Source organism: Neoarius graeffei, chromosome 3 (assembly GCF_027579695.1).
Source record: "Neoarius graeffei isolate fNeoGra1 chromosome 3, fNeoGra1.pri, whole genome shotgun sequence".
NCBI classification, from domain to species: domain Eukaryota; kingdom Metazoa; phylum Chordata; class Actinopteri; order Siluriformes; family Ariidae; genus Neoarius; species Neoarius graeffei.
The window spans coordinates 118073524-118090431 of record NC_083571.1 but is presented as its reverse complement, the minus strand read 5'-3'; the positions used below and the strand labels follow the sequence as shown (position 1 = coordinate 118090431).

Here is a 16908-nt window from a genome sequence, read left to right as displayed (position 1 = left end):
TCCGTTCCGGCAAGAACCTGTCCATAAATTTAAAAAAAAAGTAACTCTAACCTTTATAAAATGTGGGTAAATGATGACTGTTGGTTTTTCAGAATATATTTTTTATTTAATAAAAGGAATATTTACGCTGACCCCCCAAACTCAGTCTGTCCCTCTGAGTTACATGTCAATCCTGGGATCGAGATGCTGAACCTCTTCTGCTCTTCGGACCTGCCTGATCCATCCTGATGCCCTACATCTGGCTGGAGTCTCATCGCATCGCTCCTGTGGAGGACGGCCCCCATGAGGACAGTTGAAAGTCACACCTGGAGGATGCTCTGGACTCTTACAGTAATGGTTTTATGGCTGAGGACTACAGTTGACTTGCTAACTTTAGGACTGCAGTTGTCATGAACAGTTTTGCACTCAAGTTTCCATCAATGAAGAGTTTATAACATCAACGAAACTGACTTCATGTTAAATTATAATGAATTTCCTGGTTACACAGTTCTACTTTGTGACTCTATAGGACACAGTTACAGAAGTGAGTTATTTAGTGTCACGTTGTCTGTTATCATCCAGATGAGGATGGGTTCCCTTTTGGGTCTGGTTCCTCTCGAGGTTTCTTCCTTGTGTCGTCTGAGGGAGTTTTTCGTTGCCAGCGTCGCCACAGGCTTCATCATTGGGGATAAATTAGGGATAAAATTAGCTCAAAGTCTTTAATTTTCTGTAAAGCTGCTTTGCAACAGTGTCTGTTGTTAAAAGCGCTATACAAATAAATTTGATAAAAGTCTAGTAAAATAAATGTTGCTTTTTTGGAAATAAAATTTTCATTTAATTAAAAAAAATATTGTGGGGAAAATCAATCGTGAACCCAATATCATGAATTGGATCATGAATCGGGTGAATTGTTACATGCCTAGTCTTAAAATTATATACTACTGATTTCTTAGAAATGCTTAGTTAAAAAAAAAGATGCAAATCATTCACTTGCCCAAATGGATCAATATGAAACATTTCCTGATGTTTACTTTATTCATACATTTTTATTACGGTTTTAAAGAAAGAAAGAAAGAAAGAAAGAAAGAAAGAGTATACATGGTGTGTAACTTGTAGAGATATTTTGATCAGCATGTTACAGGTTATACAGAAAAAGCAGCAGTTCATCAATGACTGTAAATCCTTCAGTTTATCATCATGCATTATTATTTATTAACCTGAAATTACACTACGATGTTTCCACATTTAAAACCTAAATCATCAGGAATCATTTCTTCTCCACCACGACTTCAAGGACACGCCGTCTCGTATTGTGCGGTTATCAAACTAGCGCTAGCTCCAGCACTTTCTGATTTTTGATTTAATGGGACTCTGTGGAGACGACAGGCTGCTAATGACTTGCATAGAACTGAAGTTTGCCCTTGGATATCAAGGGCTGCCTGGCGCACATCTGTCTGAACATCTGGGTGGACATTAAACTAGCCATCTGCTAACTGGTTAGTTAAGCATTCAGCCTCGGTTACATGAGGTTCTCCTTTGTCTCAAACATTTTCTCACTTACTCTGAACTCTGCAAACCAGTTTCTTCATGAATATGATACGCTGGATCGTCTTGCATCCCATAATCGCCTGAAGATTATTGGTTTAAATGACTGAAATACAAGACCTGCTTGCAAAACAGTCCATTTGGAGTAAAACTGAAACAGACCCGTAATGTGTGTAAACTACACAGCCGGGCGTCGGCGCCTGAGGCAGCCTCAGCGGGGTTCTTTGATTGGTTTACCTTTATTAGATTACTTGTAATAGTTTTTTTTTTTTTTTTTTTTACTTTGGTCCAGATTTTCCAACATGATATTCCATATTCCACATGCCCTCAGGGAACGTTTTAAATGGCATATCAAACACAACCTAACTGCAGACAGACATGCAGTTAGGTTAACGTAGGACGGCCTTGGGCTGAAGTGCCCGTGAGTGGCGGCGCGTACGTATGCAGCGGCTTTGCTCTACTGTGACGAACTAAATTTCGTTGCACATTTGTGCAGTGACAATAAAGGCATTCTATTCTATTCTAAACCAGCGTTTCATACATCGGTCAAGATATCAGTCATGTGATCACCTTGATCACTGTACTATACATCCGATATCAAATCTGAGGAGTTTTTCTTTTCCTTTCTTCTTCTTTTTGTACAGGAGAAGCAGGCTGATTCGACCCTGAATTCAGTTACTTCTCTATCTATGGACTCACATTCAAAGGACAAACAGAATGTACATAATCCTCCCCAGAGCTATGGGGCTGATTAATAAGGCCACTGTGCAAACGGCATGTCGAAATCTTCACATGCTCACATCGTGTTCTACACACGTACAGGAATAATTAATGAACGATCCAAATCGAATCGGAACTGTATAAATCATCCTAAACGTACAAATCTGCCTTCTAACATTAAGTCACAGTGCTTTCCTGAGACTGATTAATAACATCATGTTGAGGAATTCAAAATGGCCGCCGTGATGCCTTTTTGTCCATTTGTCTGTGAAGATTCTCAATCATCCAGGTCATAGTAAACTGTGGGTGGTAGAAATGGGCAACTGGACTTGCTTGAAGATTCTTGAAAACGTTTCACCTCTTGTCCAAAAGGCTAACGGGCAATCCTTTGATCACCCTAATGACTCGCCGTTCACTCCCAGCCTCCAGTGACCCACACCAACATGATGCCTCAATGACACCTTAGAATTCTGATTCTGATCCAGGAGAAGATAAATATCTGATACTCCCTATTAGTCAGACAGAACTGAGGAAGCCTTTTGGACGAGAGGTGAAACGTTTTCAAGAATCTTCAAGCAAGTCCAGTTGCCCATTTCTACCACCCACAGTTTTTGTCCATTTCTATTAATTTAAAAAGACGTTAAACAACTGAACAGGTAGTTTACGTGACACACTGACCTTGTAGCTCCAGTGCAATACCGCAAAAGCCTTACAGTGAACATTTTGTCCCACATTACCAAAATTCAATACACAATCCCAATAAAACAGTAATGCACCCCCAAGTCATGACTGTGAGGGTCCGGTCCCACAACACCGAGAACTCTCCCTCTGCCGGAGTTTAGTTCCAGTCTGGAGCAGGAACACCACAGCTATGATCCCCACTATATCATCGGTTGGTCCTGACACTCAGGGAAATAAATACATGTGCTTGTTGGGTTTTTGCAGGAAAACGTAGCGGTTGTACACAGTTTGCGTTCACATCCATTGCACTCAGCAGCACACAATGGTTGACAGTGACGGCGAGGAAGAGCTGCTTTTGATGCTCGTTTTGCACAGAAGGCCAAGAAGAAAAGGAGAATCTGCGAGAATTCCACCGTCTTGTTCTTCCCACAAAGACAAGTTTTTCCAATACTTCCGAATTCCTGAGGTGCAGTTTATGCAGATTCTCCACTTGGTGGAAGGAGATTTGACAAAACAAACCACCACATACAGAAGACCAATCAGCACCAAGGAAAGATGAGCTTTATTGCTCAGGGAAGTATTTAACAGCACATGCTCAGACAACATCACGTGTAAAACAATTCCCTGATTGGTCAGATGATTTCTCGGATCAGGTTCAGGTCTGGAAAAACTGGCCCAGAATCAATCTCACTGATCCCGATAAACCCAGGCCTGGGCTAGAGGTATCGTCATCGGTCTGGTGTGAGCACCGACCACATCAACTGCAGGGGACTGATTTATTTATAGTTATCGGTATTGTGGGACTCGACCCTTATTTGTTAAAGGTTACTAGATGCTAAAATGGTTACAGCGGGATCAGTTATACAGCCAAAGCCTGACTAGTTGGTTTTGTACACACACAGTATCAGTAGGTATGGGTTGAGCCGAGTCTAGAAGTCTTTACTCAAAGCTGCAGGGTTCGGATGGGGTCTCGGTTACCAAATCTTCACATCCACCAGCTGCAGGTCCCCGGTGATCTCCAGCTCGTCCACACGGCTCAGGTCCTGCACGCGGTGCTTGTAGGTCAGCTGATGAGTGCCATTCACAGCCACCTTAAACTGCTGCGCCTCACACAGGATTATCATCTGGAGCACAAACACAACAATCAGAGCAATGGTTAAAGCGAGACGGCCTTTCGATTTCATAAAATCACCGAGTGAAATTTAGTTCCGTCTGAAATGTGGTGATTGTGATATCTGTTTATTTCTGTAATATCTCACAAAATATCAGGCCATTCTGTGGCTGGGAAGTTATTTAATTTGAGGGGATTAAAGCAAATAATGTGCATGAAATCGCTCGCTTGGCGCAGTCAAGCAGACAGAGGAAGTCCGTGTGCGCATGCGCAGGTTTACCTTCTTCTTCTTCTTTTGGGTTTTACGGCAGCTGGCATCCACAGTGTTGCATTACTGCCATCTACAGGTTTCCCTTTGAGCGTGCACTGACAGTTCCATCATTCTGTCGCTAAACGAACAGCTGATCACACTGAGGTGCTCGCTGAGCGCCCATATTTATTAGTTTGGTCCTGCGTTTCCTTTCCTTCGTATAGAACATAATGTCTTTTCTTCTCGCTTTCTTTCCGTTACTGTAGTCACTCTTTCATGTTTCATTCGCACACTCACGTCCTCCATTTTTCTCTCCTGTTTCAAATTTGTATCCCACAATGCCTTGCGTGAACGGGGAAAGCCCACCACGTGATGCATGACGTAGTATCTTGTATTGGATCATGGTGAAGCAGGAAAAAATAGAAGAGAATTTCAGGCCACGTAGAGATAAATTCATTAATTGTTCTATTTTTAAAAAACTAATAAAATTGGGAGTCTGGGATTCAAATTCAGTAGCTTTCGGTCACTAAACAAAAATAATTAGGTGTCGGAGAAATTCTTTTTATGACCTACACTTGAAAAATCTGAAAGGCAGTCCAGCTTTAAAGACACGGTTCAGGATGATTAGAAAACCCTTGTACAATCATGTTAGCACAGCTGAAAACAGTTGAGCTCTTTAGAGAAGCTATAAAACTGACCTTCCTTTGAGCAGATTGAGTTTCTGGAGCATCACATTTGTGGGGTCGATTAAATGCTCAAAATGGCCAGAAAAATGTTTTGACTATATTTTCTATTCATTTTACAACTTATGGTGGGAAATAAAAGTGTGACTTTTCATGGAAAACACAAAATTGTCTGGGTGACCCCAAACTTTTGAACGGTAGTGTATGAAATTTGCTTCTTTAGTTATACAGCATGGCTATGGAAGGCAAAATCTTTTCTACAGATACACACCCAAATCTACATATACTTGCTTTAAACAAAAACACTAACCTCTAGTATCTCATTTTTAAATAATTGATCTCATCTCTCATCTCATTATCTGTAGCCGCTTTATCCTGTTCTACAGGGTCGCAGGCGAGCTGGATCCTATCCCAGCTGACTACGGGCGAAAGGCGGGGTTCACCCTGGACAAGTCGCCAGGTCATCACAGGGCTGACACATAGACACAGACAACCATTCACACTCACATTCACACCTACGCTCAATTTAGAGTCACCAGTTAACCTAACCTGCATGTCTTTGGACTGTGGGGGAAACCGGAGCACCCGGAGGAAACCCACGCGGACACGGGGAGAACATGCAAACTCCGCACAGAAAGGCCCTCGCCGGCCCCGGGGCTCGAACCCGGACCTTCTTGCTGTGAGGTGACAGCGCTAACCACTACACCACCGTGCCGCCCTAAATAATTGATTATTTTATAAAATATCAACAATATTCTGTATGTATAGATTTATGTTTAAAGTGGATCTAATACATCATCATCATCATGCTTCTAGGTTTCCAAGCCTTCAAAATTTAAGAGCTTAGAGGGTGAAATGACACCCAGTAAAAAAAAAACAAAAAAACCCTAAATAATTTTTTTTTTTTTAAATTAATCCGGATCGTCCAGATGGTTCAGCTGCACAGTGACCTGATGTTCATGTTTATGGATGACAGGAAATCATTCTGCGTCCTGAATCACCCCAAGCATGACAACGCTCAGGAACGGGAAAAGGAAATTTACATGGAAAAGGTGAAATAATAAACACGGTTTCAGCTGATCAGCTCTATGAAGTAAAGAGGAAATGGTGCAAATCGTTCTGTCAACTCCTCCATCTGGATTTTCATTTATTTTCTAATATTGTCTACAAAGAATGATGGTAAGACAAAGACATGTAATTTCAACACAAGGATCAGATCAGAATCAACTCCGACAACCAATCCCTCGATTATTCTGCTGTGAAGCCAACGTGTGCCAAGCACTGCACCAAAGCATGCAGTGACGGTTTTAATCTCTTCAGCCTGGAGAGATGGGAGATGTGTTCTAATGATTGCTGCCTTTCGAATAAAATAGAAAAGAAGAAGCTGGACTCTCACACTGCTGCGTTGTCCAACTGATAATAAAACAGGAGTTTGAAATATAACATATAAACATCACAGTCGATTGGGAGCTCTCGAGCTAAAACCCTCACAGCTGACTGGCATTCAGGAGCTCAGATTACTGCCCCACTTGTTAAAAACTACAGCTCCATCATGCCTGAATCCTTTTTCCTCTTGTAGTTTAATCCTGGACTCCTGTTTGCTTTGTTCACTCTCTCACGCCCTCACTTTCTCTCTCCCCTGATTGGCTGCCTGGTCCTGTCGGTCACCGTGTAGCTGGACTTCTTTCAGGCCAGTCGGGGCGTACCGAGTGTTTACGTGTGTTTACTAATTTCTGGTAAATTCTTTTTTTTTTAAAGATTTTTTTGGGCTTTTTTCACCTTTATTGGATAGGACAGTGTAGAGACAGGAAAAGAGCAGGAGAGAGAGATGGGGAGAGATCGGGAAATGACCTCGGGTCGGAATCGAACCCGGGTCCCCAGATTTATGGTATGGCGCCTTATCCACCTGAGCCACGACGCCCCCATTTCTGGTAAATTCTGACCCGACACAGCGCTGACTGGGAACTACCGTTACAGGACTGTCATAGCAGTTCACAACAGCTCAGGAACATCACATTATAAAAGATTTTTTTCATCCTCTGACTCAATCATTATGTAAGATTCTACTCACTGGAGCTTTAACCCGTTGCTGTGTGGTCTGCCAAATCATATAAAACATTATATACATTTTTAATCTGCTGCTATGCAAAAAATGCAGGCGGGCAGATGGGACACACACACACTTTATATGGACACGAGTGTTTTAGTGTGAAATACTCCACTGGTATTTTTCATCCGAGCTCCATCCGGAACATGGAAAACTGAAACCGGGACATAAATCTCTATCTGTCACTCGTGAGGAAATCAATGAATTGTTTTGATAAATTTGGGGACTTTGTGTTTGTGAATGTGTCGATATAATAAAAAGAAAATCACACGTTGGCTTGAAGATATGAAGTTTATCTTCTCAAGTTGAAAAACTCACATTTTTCAGATTAAATACATCGCGGATCTGAGCGATATATTTAAATAATATTGGCTGGCACTGAGTGGTCTATCAAGGCAAGGCAAGGCAAGTTTATTTCTATAGCACATTTCATACACAGTGGCAGTTCAATGTGCTTTACAGAAGTAAAAGCAAAACAGTAAACAATAGAGAATAAAATTACATAAAATAAATGGGAAAAATATAATAAGAATTAAACAATAGTAGAAATAAAATAATAAAATGAAGTAGAAGTTCAAATAGGGGGAGAAAAAAAAAGATATACATCAGATATATTCCATTCAGCGAGCGTGATACTGAACGCGTCGAAGATGAGGAGCGGAATGGAATATATCTGATAGACCACGAAAAAAAGCCAGCCAATATTATTATTATTATACACACTCTTCATATCAGCATTGTCAAAGGCCGATGCTAGCTTACCCGCGACTCGGTGCTGTTAGCACAGCAGTCCAGTTACCTTCCAGCTGGTGTAGTGTTAGCACAGGCCAATGCTAGTGAAGGCCAATGCTAGTACAGTCAAGCCGATTATTATTATTATTATTATTATTATTATTATTTTCCCCTGTGTAATTTACTGAGTTACTTTTAAAATCAACATCGACAACTACACACAACGGAGCAACCTGGCAGCCAAAAGTCTCTCAAAATCTTCCGCTTTTAACGACGCAAACCTGTCAGCCATGTTTGTTTACAAATTGTCAAAGTCACTCATTAGTGCGGAAGTTTTACATCTCCGACGTGTCTCTTTTCCAGTTTTTCGATGTCCGTTGGTCTGTTTTTCTCTTGTAAATACTAGTGCATCTCAAAAAATTAGAATATTGTGAAAAAGTTCAATATTTTCCATCAGTTATTTAAGAAAGTGAAAATGTTATATATTATAGACTCATTACACAAACTAAAATGTTTCAAGCATTTTTCTATTTTTATTTTAATCAGTATGGCATACAGTACAAAAACATAAAAAAAAAAACCATCTCAAAATATTAGAATATTTCATTCCGAGTTTGAGTAAAACAGTATGAACACAGTGTATCTCTCGGTCTAGTTCAGTACACACAACCACAATCATGGGGAAGACTGCTGACTTGACTGTTGTCCAGAAGATGATCACTGATGCCCTCCACAAGGAGGGTAAGCCACAAAAGGTCATTGCTGAAAAGGGTGGCTGGAAAAGGTGCACAAGCAACAGGGATGGCCGCAGTCTTGAGAGGATTGTCAAGAAAAGTTGATTCAAGAACTTGGGAGAGCTTCACAAGGAGTGGACTGAGGCTGGTGTCAGTGTATCAAGACCCATCACGAACAGACATCTTCAAGAAAGGGGATACAACTTTCGCATTCCTAATATCAAGCTACTCCTGAGCCAGAGACAATGTCAGAAGTGTCTTATCTGGGCTAAGGAGAGAAAGAAATGGACTGTTGCTCAGTGGTCCAAAGTCCTCTTTTCAGATGAAAGTACATTTTGCATTTAATTTGGAAATCACGGTTCTAGAGTCTGGAGGAAGAGTGGAGAGGCACAGAATCCAAGGTGTTTGAAGCCCAGGGTAAAGTTTCCACAGTCTGTGATGATTTGGGGTGCCATGTCATCTGCTGGTGTTGGTTCACTGTATTTTATCAAGTCCAAAGTCAACACAGCCATCTACCAGGAGATTTTAGAGCACTTCATGCTTCTATCTGCTGACGAGCTTTTTGGAGATGCTGATTTCCTTTTCCAGCAGGACGTAGCACCTACCCACAGTGCCAAAACTACTACCAAATGGTTTGCTGACCATGATATTACTGTGTTTGATTGGCCAGCCAACTTGCCTGACCTGAACCCCATAGAGAATCTATGGGGTATTGTCAAGAGGAAGATGAGAAACACCCGACCCCAAAATACAGATACGCTGAAGGCCACTATCAAAGCAACCTGGGCTTCAATAACACCTCAGCAGTGCCACAGACTGATCACCTCCATGCCACACCGCCCTGATACAGTAATTCATGGTAAAGGAGCCCCAACCAAGTATCGAGTGTATAAATGAATATACTTTTCAGAAGTTGGACATTTCTGTATTGTAAATTCTTTTTTTTGATTGATCTTAGGGAATATTCTAATAATTTGAGATACTGGATTTCTGATTTTCATGAGCTATAAGCCATAATCATCAAAATTAAAACAAAAAAGGCTTTAAATATTTCACTTTACATGTAATGAATATAGAATATATGACAGTTAACCTTTTTTTAATTAAATTATGAAAAAAAGGAACTTTTTCATGGTATTCTAATTTTTTGAGATGCACTAGTATGCGTGAAGAATATCTAATGAAGTTTTGATAGCCTTTCGGGTGTTCAGCGCATCTTTAGTTTCAGTTTATTTATTTAGTACTTAAACCTAGCACTGGATCTTCTCTCTCTCCCGGCCGACAAAGAAATGGTTCTGTGCATGCGCAGCAGAAAAGTTTTGTCACCGGATCTTTGCATGAGCTCTGATGTGTGACATCGTGTTGTCTGGACAACATGCAAAATTATAACAATATTGCACGCTCATTCTCCATTGGGGAGAGCGGCGTAATACATGGAGGATAAGCGATACGATAACAATATTGCATGCCATCAATAAACCCACTAGAAGGGAATAGAACACATTTTTATTCCATGGAAAAAGTGGCCTGTGTGTCTAATAATTCCTGATATTTCACTCCGATGATGTCACTCGCAGTGTTTTCCCGCTGACGAGACGCGCGTTGTCAGAATGGTGAACTGGTTCAAAATTCTAATTATTTTTATTAACTTGTGTATTTTTTGTGGATGTGTCCATAATATATAATATAAAGAACATTACATGATTTTTTTCCCCTCCTAGAACTGCCACCTTATTGTGGTGGAGGGGTTTGTGTGCCTGAATGATCCTAGGAGCTATGTTGTTGGGGGCATTATGCCCGTCAGGGTTTCCTAAGGCAGACAGGTCCTAGGTGACAGGCCAGACCAAGAGCAGTTTACCAAAACCCTTATGGAGAAACCATCAAGGACCGTGACGTCGCCCGGTATGGTGCAGCCGGGGCCCTACCCTGGAGCCAGGCCTGGGGTTGGGGCTCGTATGCAAGCGCTTGGTGGCCAGGCCTTTGCCCATGGGGCCTGGCCGGGCTCAGCCCGAAGAGGTGACGTGGGCCCGACCTCCTGTGGGTTCACCACCCACAGAGGTAGCAGTAGGGGACTGGTGCAGTGTGGATTGGGTGGCAGTCGAAGGCAGGGGCCTCGACGACCTGATCCCCAGACACAGCGGCTGGCTGTTGGGACATGGAATGTCACTTCGCTGGGGGGGAAAGAGCCTGAGCTTGTGCGGGAGGTTGAGAGGTACCGGCTAGAGATAGTTGGGCTCACCTCCACGCACAGCTTGGGCTCTGGAACCCAGCTCCTTGAGAGGGGCTGGACTCTCCACTTCTCTGGAGTCGCCCATGGTGAGCGGCGGCGGGCTGGTGTGGGCTTGCTTATAGCTCCCCAGCTCAGCTGCCATGTGTTGGAGTTTACCCCAGTGAACGAGAGGGTCGCTTCTCTGCGCCTTCGGATTGGGGAGAGGGCTCTTGCTGTTGTTTGTGCCTATGGGCCGAATAGCAGTATAGAGTATCCGGCCTTCTTGGAGTCCCTGGGAGAGGTACTGAGGGGTGCTCAGACTGGGGACTCCATTGTGTTACTGGGGGACTTCAATGCTCACGTGGGGGATGACAGTGACACCTGGAGGGGCGTGGTTGGGAGGAACGGCCTCCCCGATCTGAACCCGAGTGGTGTTTTGTTATTGGACTTCTGTGCTAGTCACGGTTTGTCCATAACGAACACCATGTTCGAGCACAGCGGTGTCCATAAGTGCACGTGGCACCAGGACACCTTAGGTCGGAGGTCGATGATAGACTTTGTTGTCGTTTCATCTGATCTCCGGCCCTATGTCTTGGACACTCGGGTGAAGAGAGGGGCTGAGCTGTCAACTGATCACCACCTGGTGGTGAGTTGGATCCGCTGGTGGAGGAGGAAGCTGGACAGACCTGGCAGGCCCAAACGTATGGTGAGGGTCTGCTGGGAACGTCTGGCCGAGCACTCTGTTGGGGAGGTCTTTAACTCCCACCTCCGGGAGAGCTTTTCCCAGCTTCCGAGGGAGGCGGGGGACATTGAGTCTGAGTGGACCATGTTCTCTACCTCCATTGTGGATGCAGCTGTTCGGAGCTGTGGCCGCAAGGTCTCCGGTGCCTGTCGTGGCGGCAATCCCCGAACCCGGTGGTGGACACCGGAAGTAAGGGATGCCGTCAAGCTGAAGAAGGAGTCCTATCGGGCCATGTTGACCTCCGGGACCCCTGAGGCAGCTGACGGGTATCGGCAGGCCAGGCGTGCCGCAGCTCGGGCAGTTGCGGAGGCAAAAACTCGGAACTGGGAGGAGTTCGGGGAGGCCATGGAGAAGGACTATCGGTCGGCCTCGAAGAAATTCTGGCAAACCGTCCGGCACCTCAGGAGGGGGAAGCAGTACTCTGCCAACACTGTTTACAGTGCGAGTGGGGAGCTGTTGACCTCGACTGGGGACATTGTCGGGCGGTGGAAGGAATACTTTGAGGATCTCCTCAATCCCACCATCATGTCTTCCATTGAGGAGACTGAGGCTGATGACTCAGAGGTGGACTCGTCCATTACCCAAGCGAAGTCACTGAGGTGGTTTGCAAGCTCCTCGGTGGCAAGGCACCGGGGGTGGATGAGATCCGCCCTGAGTATCTCAAGTCTCTGGATGTTGTGGGGCTGTCTTGGTTGACACGCCTCTGCAACATCGCGTGGCGGTCGGGGACAGTGCCTCTGGAGTGGCAGACTGGGGTGGTGGTCCCTCATTTTAAGAAAGGGGACCGGAGAGTGTGCTCCAATTATAGGGGAATCACACTTCTCAGCCTCCCGGGGAAAGTTTACTCTAGGGTACTGGAGAGGAGAATTCGACCAATAGTCGAACCTCGGATCCAGGAGGAACAATGCGGTTTTCGTCCTGGTCGCGGAACACTGGACCAGCTCTATACCCTTCATAGGGTGCTCGAGGGTTCATGGGAGTTTGCCCAACCAGTCCACATGTGCTTTGTGGATCTGGAGAAGGCATTCGACCGCGTCCCCCGTGGTATTCTGTGGGGGGTGCTTCGGGAGTATGGGGTTCGGGGCTCTTTGCTAAGGGCTGTCCGGTCCCTGTACGAACAGAGCAGGAGTCTGGTTCGCATTGCCGGCAGTAAGTCAGACCTGTTCCCAGTGCATGTTGGACTCCGGCAGGGCTGCCCTTTGTCACCGGTTCTGTTCATAATTTTTATGGACAGAATTTCTAGGCGCAGCCAGGGGCCGGAAGGAATCCTGTTTGGGAACCACAGGATTTCATCTCTGCTTTTTGCAGATGATGTTGTCCTGTTGGCTTCTTCAAACCAGGACCTCCAGCATGCACTGGGGCGGTTTGCAGTCGAGTGTGAAGCGGCTGGGATGAGAATCAGCACCTCCAAGTCCGAGGCCATGGTTCTCGACCGGAAAAGGGTGGCTTGCTCTCTCCAGGTTGGTGGAGAAGTCCTGCCTCAAATGAAAGAGTTTAAGTATCTTGGGATCTTGTTCACGAGTGAGGGAAGGATGGAGTGTGAGATCGACAGGCGGATCGGTGCAGCCTCCGCAGTGATGTGGTCGCTTTACCGGTCCGTCGTGGTGAAGGAGCTGAGCCAAAAGGCGAAGCTCTCAATTTACCAGTCGATCTATGTTCCGACTCTCACCTATGGTCATGAGCTTTGGGTAATGACCGAAAGAACAAGATCGCGGATACAAGCGGCTGAAATGAGTTTCCTTCGCAGGGTGGCTGGGTGCTCCCTTAGAGATGGGGTGAGAAGCACAGTCACTCGGGAGGAGCTTGGAGTAGAGCCGCTGCTCCTCCACATCGAGAGGAACCAGCTGAGGTGGCTCAGGCATCTTTTTCGGATGCCTCCTGGACGCCTCCCTGGGGAGGTGTTCCAGGCATGTCCCCCCGGGAGGAGGCCCCGGGGAAGACCCAGGACACGCTGGAGGGACTATGTCTCTTGGCTGGCCTGGGAACACCTCAGTGTTCTTCCTGAGGAGCTGACCGAGGTGTCTGGGGAGAGGGAAGTTTGGGCTTCCATGCTTAGTCTGCTGCCTCTGCGACCCGGCCCCGGATAAAGCGGAAGAAGACGAGACGAGACTACAAGATTTTTCCGTATAATTAATATATATTTATTCTTTTGTGTTGTTGCAGCAGTAGTGATAGAAAGAGAAGAGGGAACACTCCCGTGCATAGAATCATATTAACGGTTGTGTGCATGAGGGAGGCGTGGTCAAGCGCAAGCTGTGAATGGGAGGCGGGGTCATGGGAAATGAGTGGGGTAATGGATGAATGCGTACACCAGTGTGGGGTTAATGAATAAGTGTATTTATAAACTGTGTGTTTCAGTGAGTGTCTCTGGACCTTCATGAGTGAGAGAGTCCAAAGACACGCTTGTTATGCTGATAGAGAGAGAAACTGAGAAGGTTGAATATATACTGCGGGTCTTTATTTTATTTTCTAGTGTTTGACTTTGCGAAAGGAACTGTATCTAGAAATAAAAAGTCAGGTTTTAAGGGCCCATTTACACGAGGACGCTGTCGGGTAAAAACGACTAAATATTTTGTCAGAAGTGCCTTTCGTTTACACGAGGACGGCGTTTCCGAGGCTGAAAAATGGATAAAATTGAAAACGCCTTCCAGAGTGGATAAGTTAAAAACGGCCCCCATTGCATATCCGTCTAAACTACCCAATACGCGAAACTCTGCTCGGATCTGCTCACGTCGGGTACGCGTTTACCTCATACATATGTCATATACTGCACATGCCAGCCCGGGAAGTAAGAAAGTAAGTAAAAAAGTAAGAGCATGTCTGATTACATCGATCCAACGGACCTTCAAGCTGCTCTGTGTTTTAATGCAGTAGATGTGTTTTCCTGCTCACCCGCCCAGCTGGAGCTCCTCAGTTTGGTGTCGCCAAGTTACACGCACGCGCGTGCCGCCTATTCAAGTCGCTCGTGAAACCTTAAACCCGAGACTGAAAACAAAACTAGCAGACAAACGGGTTTATTTTGCTGAGATGGACACTGCCTTTTCTCTTCTTCACCGAAACAAGAGTGAGTGTTACTTAATAAAGGCAGATTAAAAGAGTTTCGGTTTGCTCCTGCTCCTCCCTCGAGCACTACAGTACCTCAGCCGGACCGGTGTTCTGTAAAGTTATCCTAGCAAGTTCTCATACAGACCGTTTTATTATTCAAAACAAGTCATTACAAATTATTTGACTCGGCCAAAGACTCGACCAATACGCACAAAACATAAAAATCGGCAAATGCGTGAAATTCTCACCGATTTTCTATCAGCCCAGCTGATCGGTGGGACAAAACTACTGTTGAATTTTCCTACCCTCCTGAATTTCGCGCATGCGTAGTAGGCTTGGTAGGATAACTTGACAGAACAGCGGTGCAGATGTGCAGATCAGACAAGACAGAAGACGTTGCGCATGCGTGCAGACATAGCGGAGACATTTATGCGTCACCGTATAGACGCAGATTTCCTCCTTGAAAACGGTCGTGTAGACGCGGAAAAAAGTGAGAACGAAAACGGACTTTTGCGTTTTTGTTTTATACCGTCCCCGTGTAAAGTGGGCCTAAGTCAAAGTGTATTTTCTCACTCGAGAGATTAATTCGTGTGATCAATATTTGTCGCTGTGATGACCATCAGATGAACAGCAGAACAACACCAAACCAAAGACTCCAAGTTCAATCAATCAATCGACACACAGGTAAATCTGATTAATGGTCACATGATTAAACACCCTGCTGCTGACCATTATAAAGAGATTCTCTTTTATTTACTGTTGCATCCTGGACAGAATGATCATCCGGAGCAGAGGAGCATAAATAAACACTGACATTAAAATCAGCACAGTGATCAATCACATTAATGATGATGTGATTAAACACATTACTGACCGCCAGAAACAGACTGTAGCTCGGACTGTCGTTTCTCTTTACTTAGTTGTTCAGTTCTTGACATAATATGGATTTTTACAGTTGTATAACAGGACTATTTACTGTATTTTTATTATTTACTGTTTGATGAAGGTAAACAAACTCATCCACTAATGACCTTTTGACGAGACACAGCTGTTAATTGTAAAGTATTCCAGGTGATTCCCTCATGAAGCTGCTTAAGAGAATGACAAGTGTACAAAGCGTCATCAAGATACATTGAATAATCTAAACCAGGGCTTTTCAAAGTGTGGGGCGCACCTCCCCTTGGGGGCGCCAGAGTTCTTCAGGGGGGGCACAACGTGAGGAAAAATAAACCAGAATAAGTTACTATTGCAAACATTTAGCGAACTTCAGCTAGCCTTTACCAGAGACAAAATGGATCGATTTTTAGTACCTAAAGCTACAGTGAGTGAGGAGACAGAGTCTGGGCCAAGTAAAAAAACAGAGCCTCCAGGATTTCGCGATTTGCAACTTCAACGCAAATTCAACCAATCCCCGTGAATTCAGGGCGGTGTTGCAATTATATCCGATCACCGCAACTTTCCCGCAAATTTGACCAATCGTTGGCGTCGTCTTGAGGTGACGTCGACAAACTACCTTCCACCTTACTTCCATGTATATGTTCAAGAGAAGCAGCATGCACGCAGTGTTGCCAGATTGGGCGGTTTCAAGTGCATTTTGGCAGGTTTTGAACATATTTTGGACTGGAAAACGTCAGCAGTATCTGGCAACACTGCATGTGCGAGTCAGTGTTTATGTAGGCTTAAATTCTGTTACTGAAAGTGTGTTATGTTTACAGTGAAGGACTGTGTGCACTTTACAATATTTTTTACTTAATACAAGAAATTAATGGATGCCAACATTTTTGCCAAAATGGTATTTTATTTTCCATTGTTTAGGCAGCTTCAGCATCATACTGTGAGATTCTGTTCAAATTGTTTTTTTCTTCTATGAAGCCTGAGCCATTTATTTTATTAGTTTATAATTATTGTTTAATTTAGTCTTCAGGAGAGACTGCCTGCACACAGTACTAGTATTAATAGTTTTTTTCTTACATGAAAGCTGAGGCATTTATATTATATTTTAAGGTAACTTCATGTTGTGCTGTGAGGTTCTCTGCACTTTAACTTTTGAACCAACAGGAGCATTTGGATAAGTAAAGCCTATTTTTCTGCATTTTTGTAGTCCTGGTAATCTTTTATATTGGTAAAGTTGTTTATAGGACCATTTCTCAGTGTCTCTTGTTTTTTTAATCAATAGTTTTTCAGTAATTACTTAATATTTAACATATCACTCAATTTTAATCACAAAAAGAGAAAATCGCAACAATTTCTTGCAACTTTCACTTCCTCCCGCAATGTAATCGCAACAAAAACCTAAAAAACACTGCAACTTTCATTACAATTTTTTGGAAAACCCCCGCAACATCAGACATTTTAGCCCGCAACAATCAC

The 16908-nt window shown here is 44.1% G+C and overlaps 1 protein-coding gene across 2 annotated transcripts in view; it reads right to left on the bottom strand.

The window, feature by feature from the left end:
- Positions 1 to 1005: 1005 nt before the first annotated feature.
- lgals8a (galectin 8a) overlaps positions 1006 to 16908 on the bottom strand; it is a 32751-nt gene continuing 16848 nt past the window's right edge. For both annotated transcript variants that reach the window (XM_060917986.1, XM_060917985.1), the window contains exon 9: positions 1006 to 4049. In XM_060917986.1, coding sequence (XP_060773969.1) covers positions 3900 to 4049 — 150 coding nt within the window. In that variant the 3' untranslated portion in view covers positions 1006 to 3899. The remainder of the gene's footprint in view (positions 4050 to 16908) is intronic.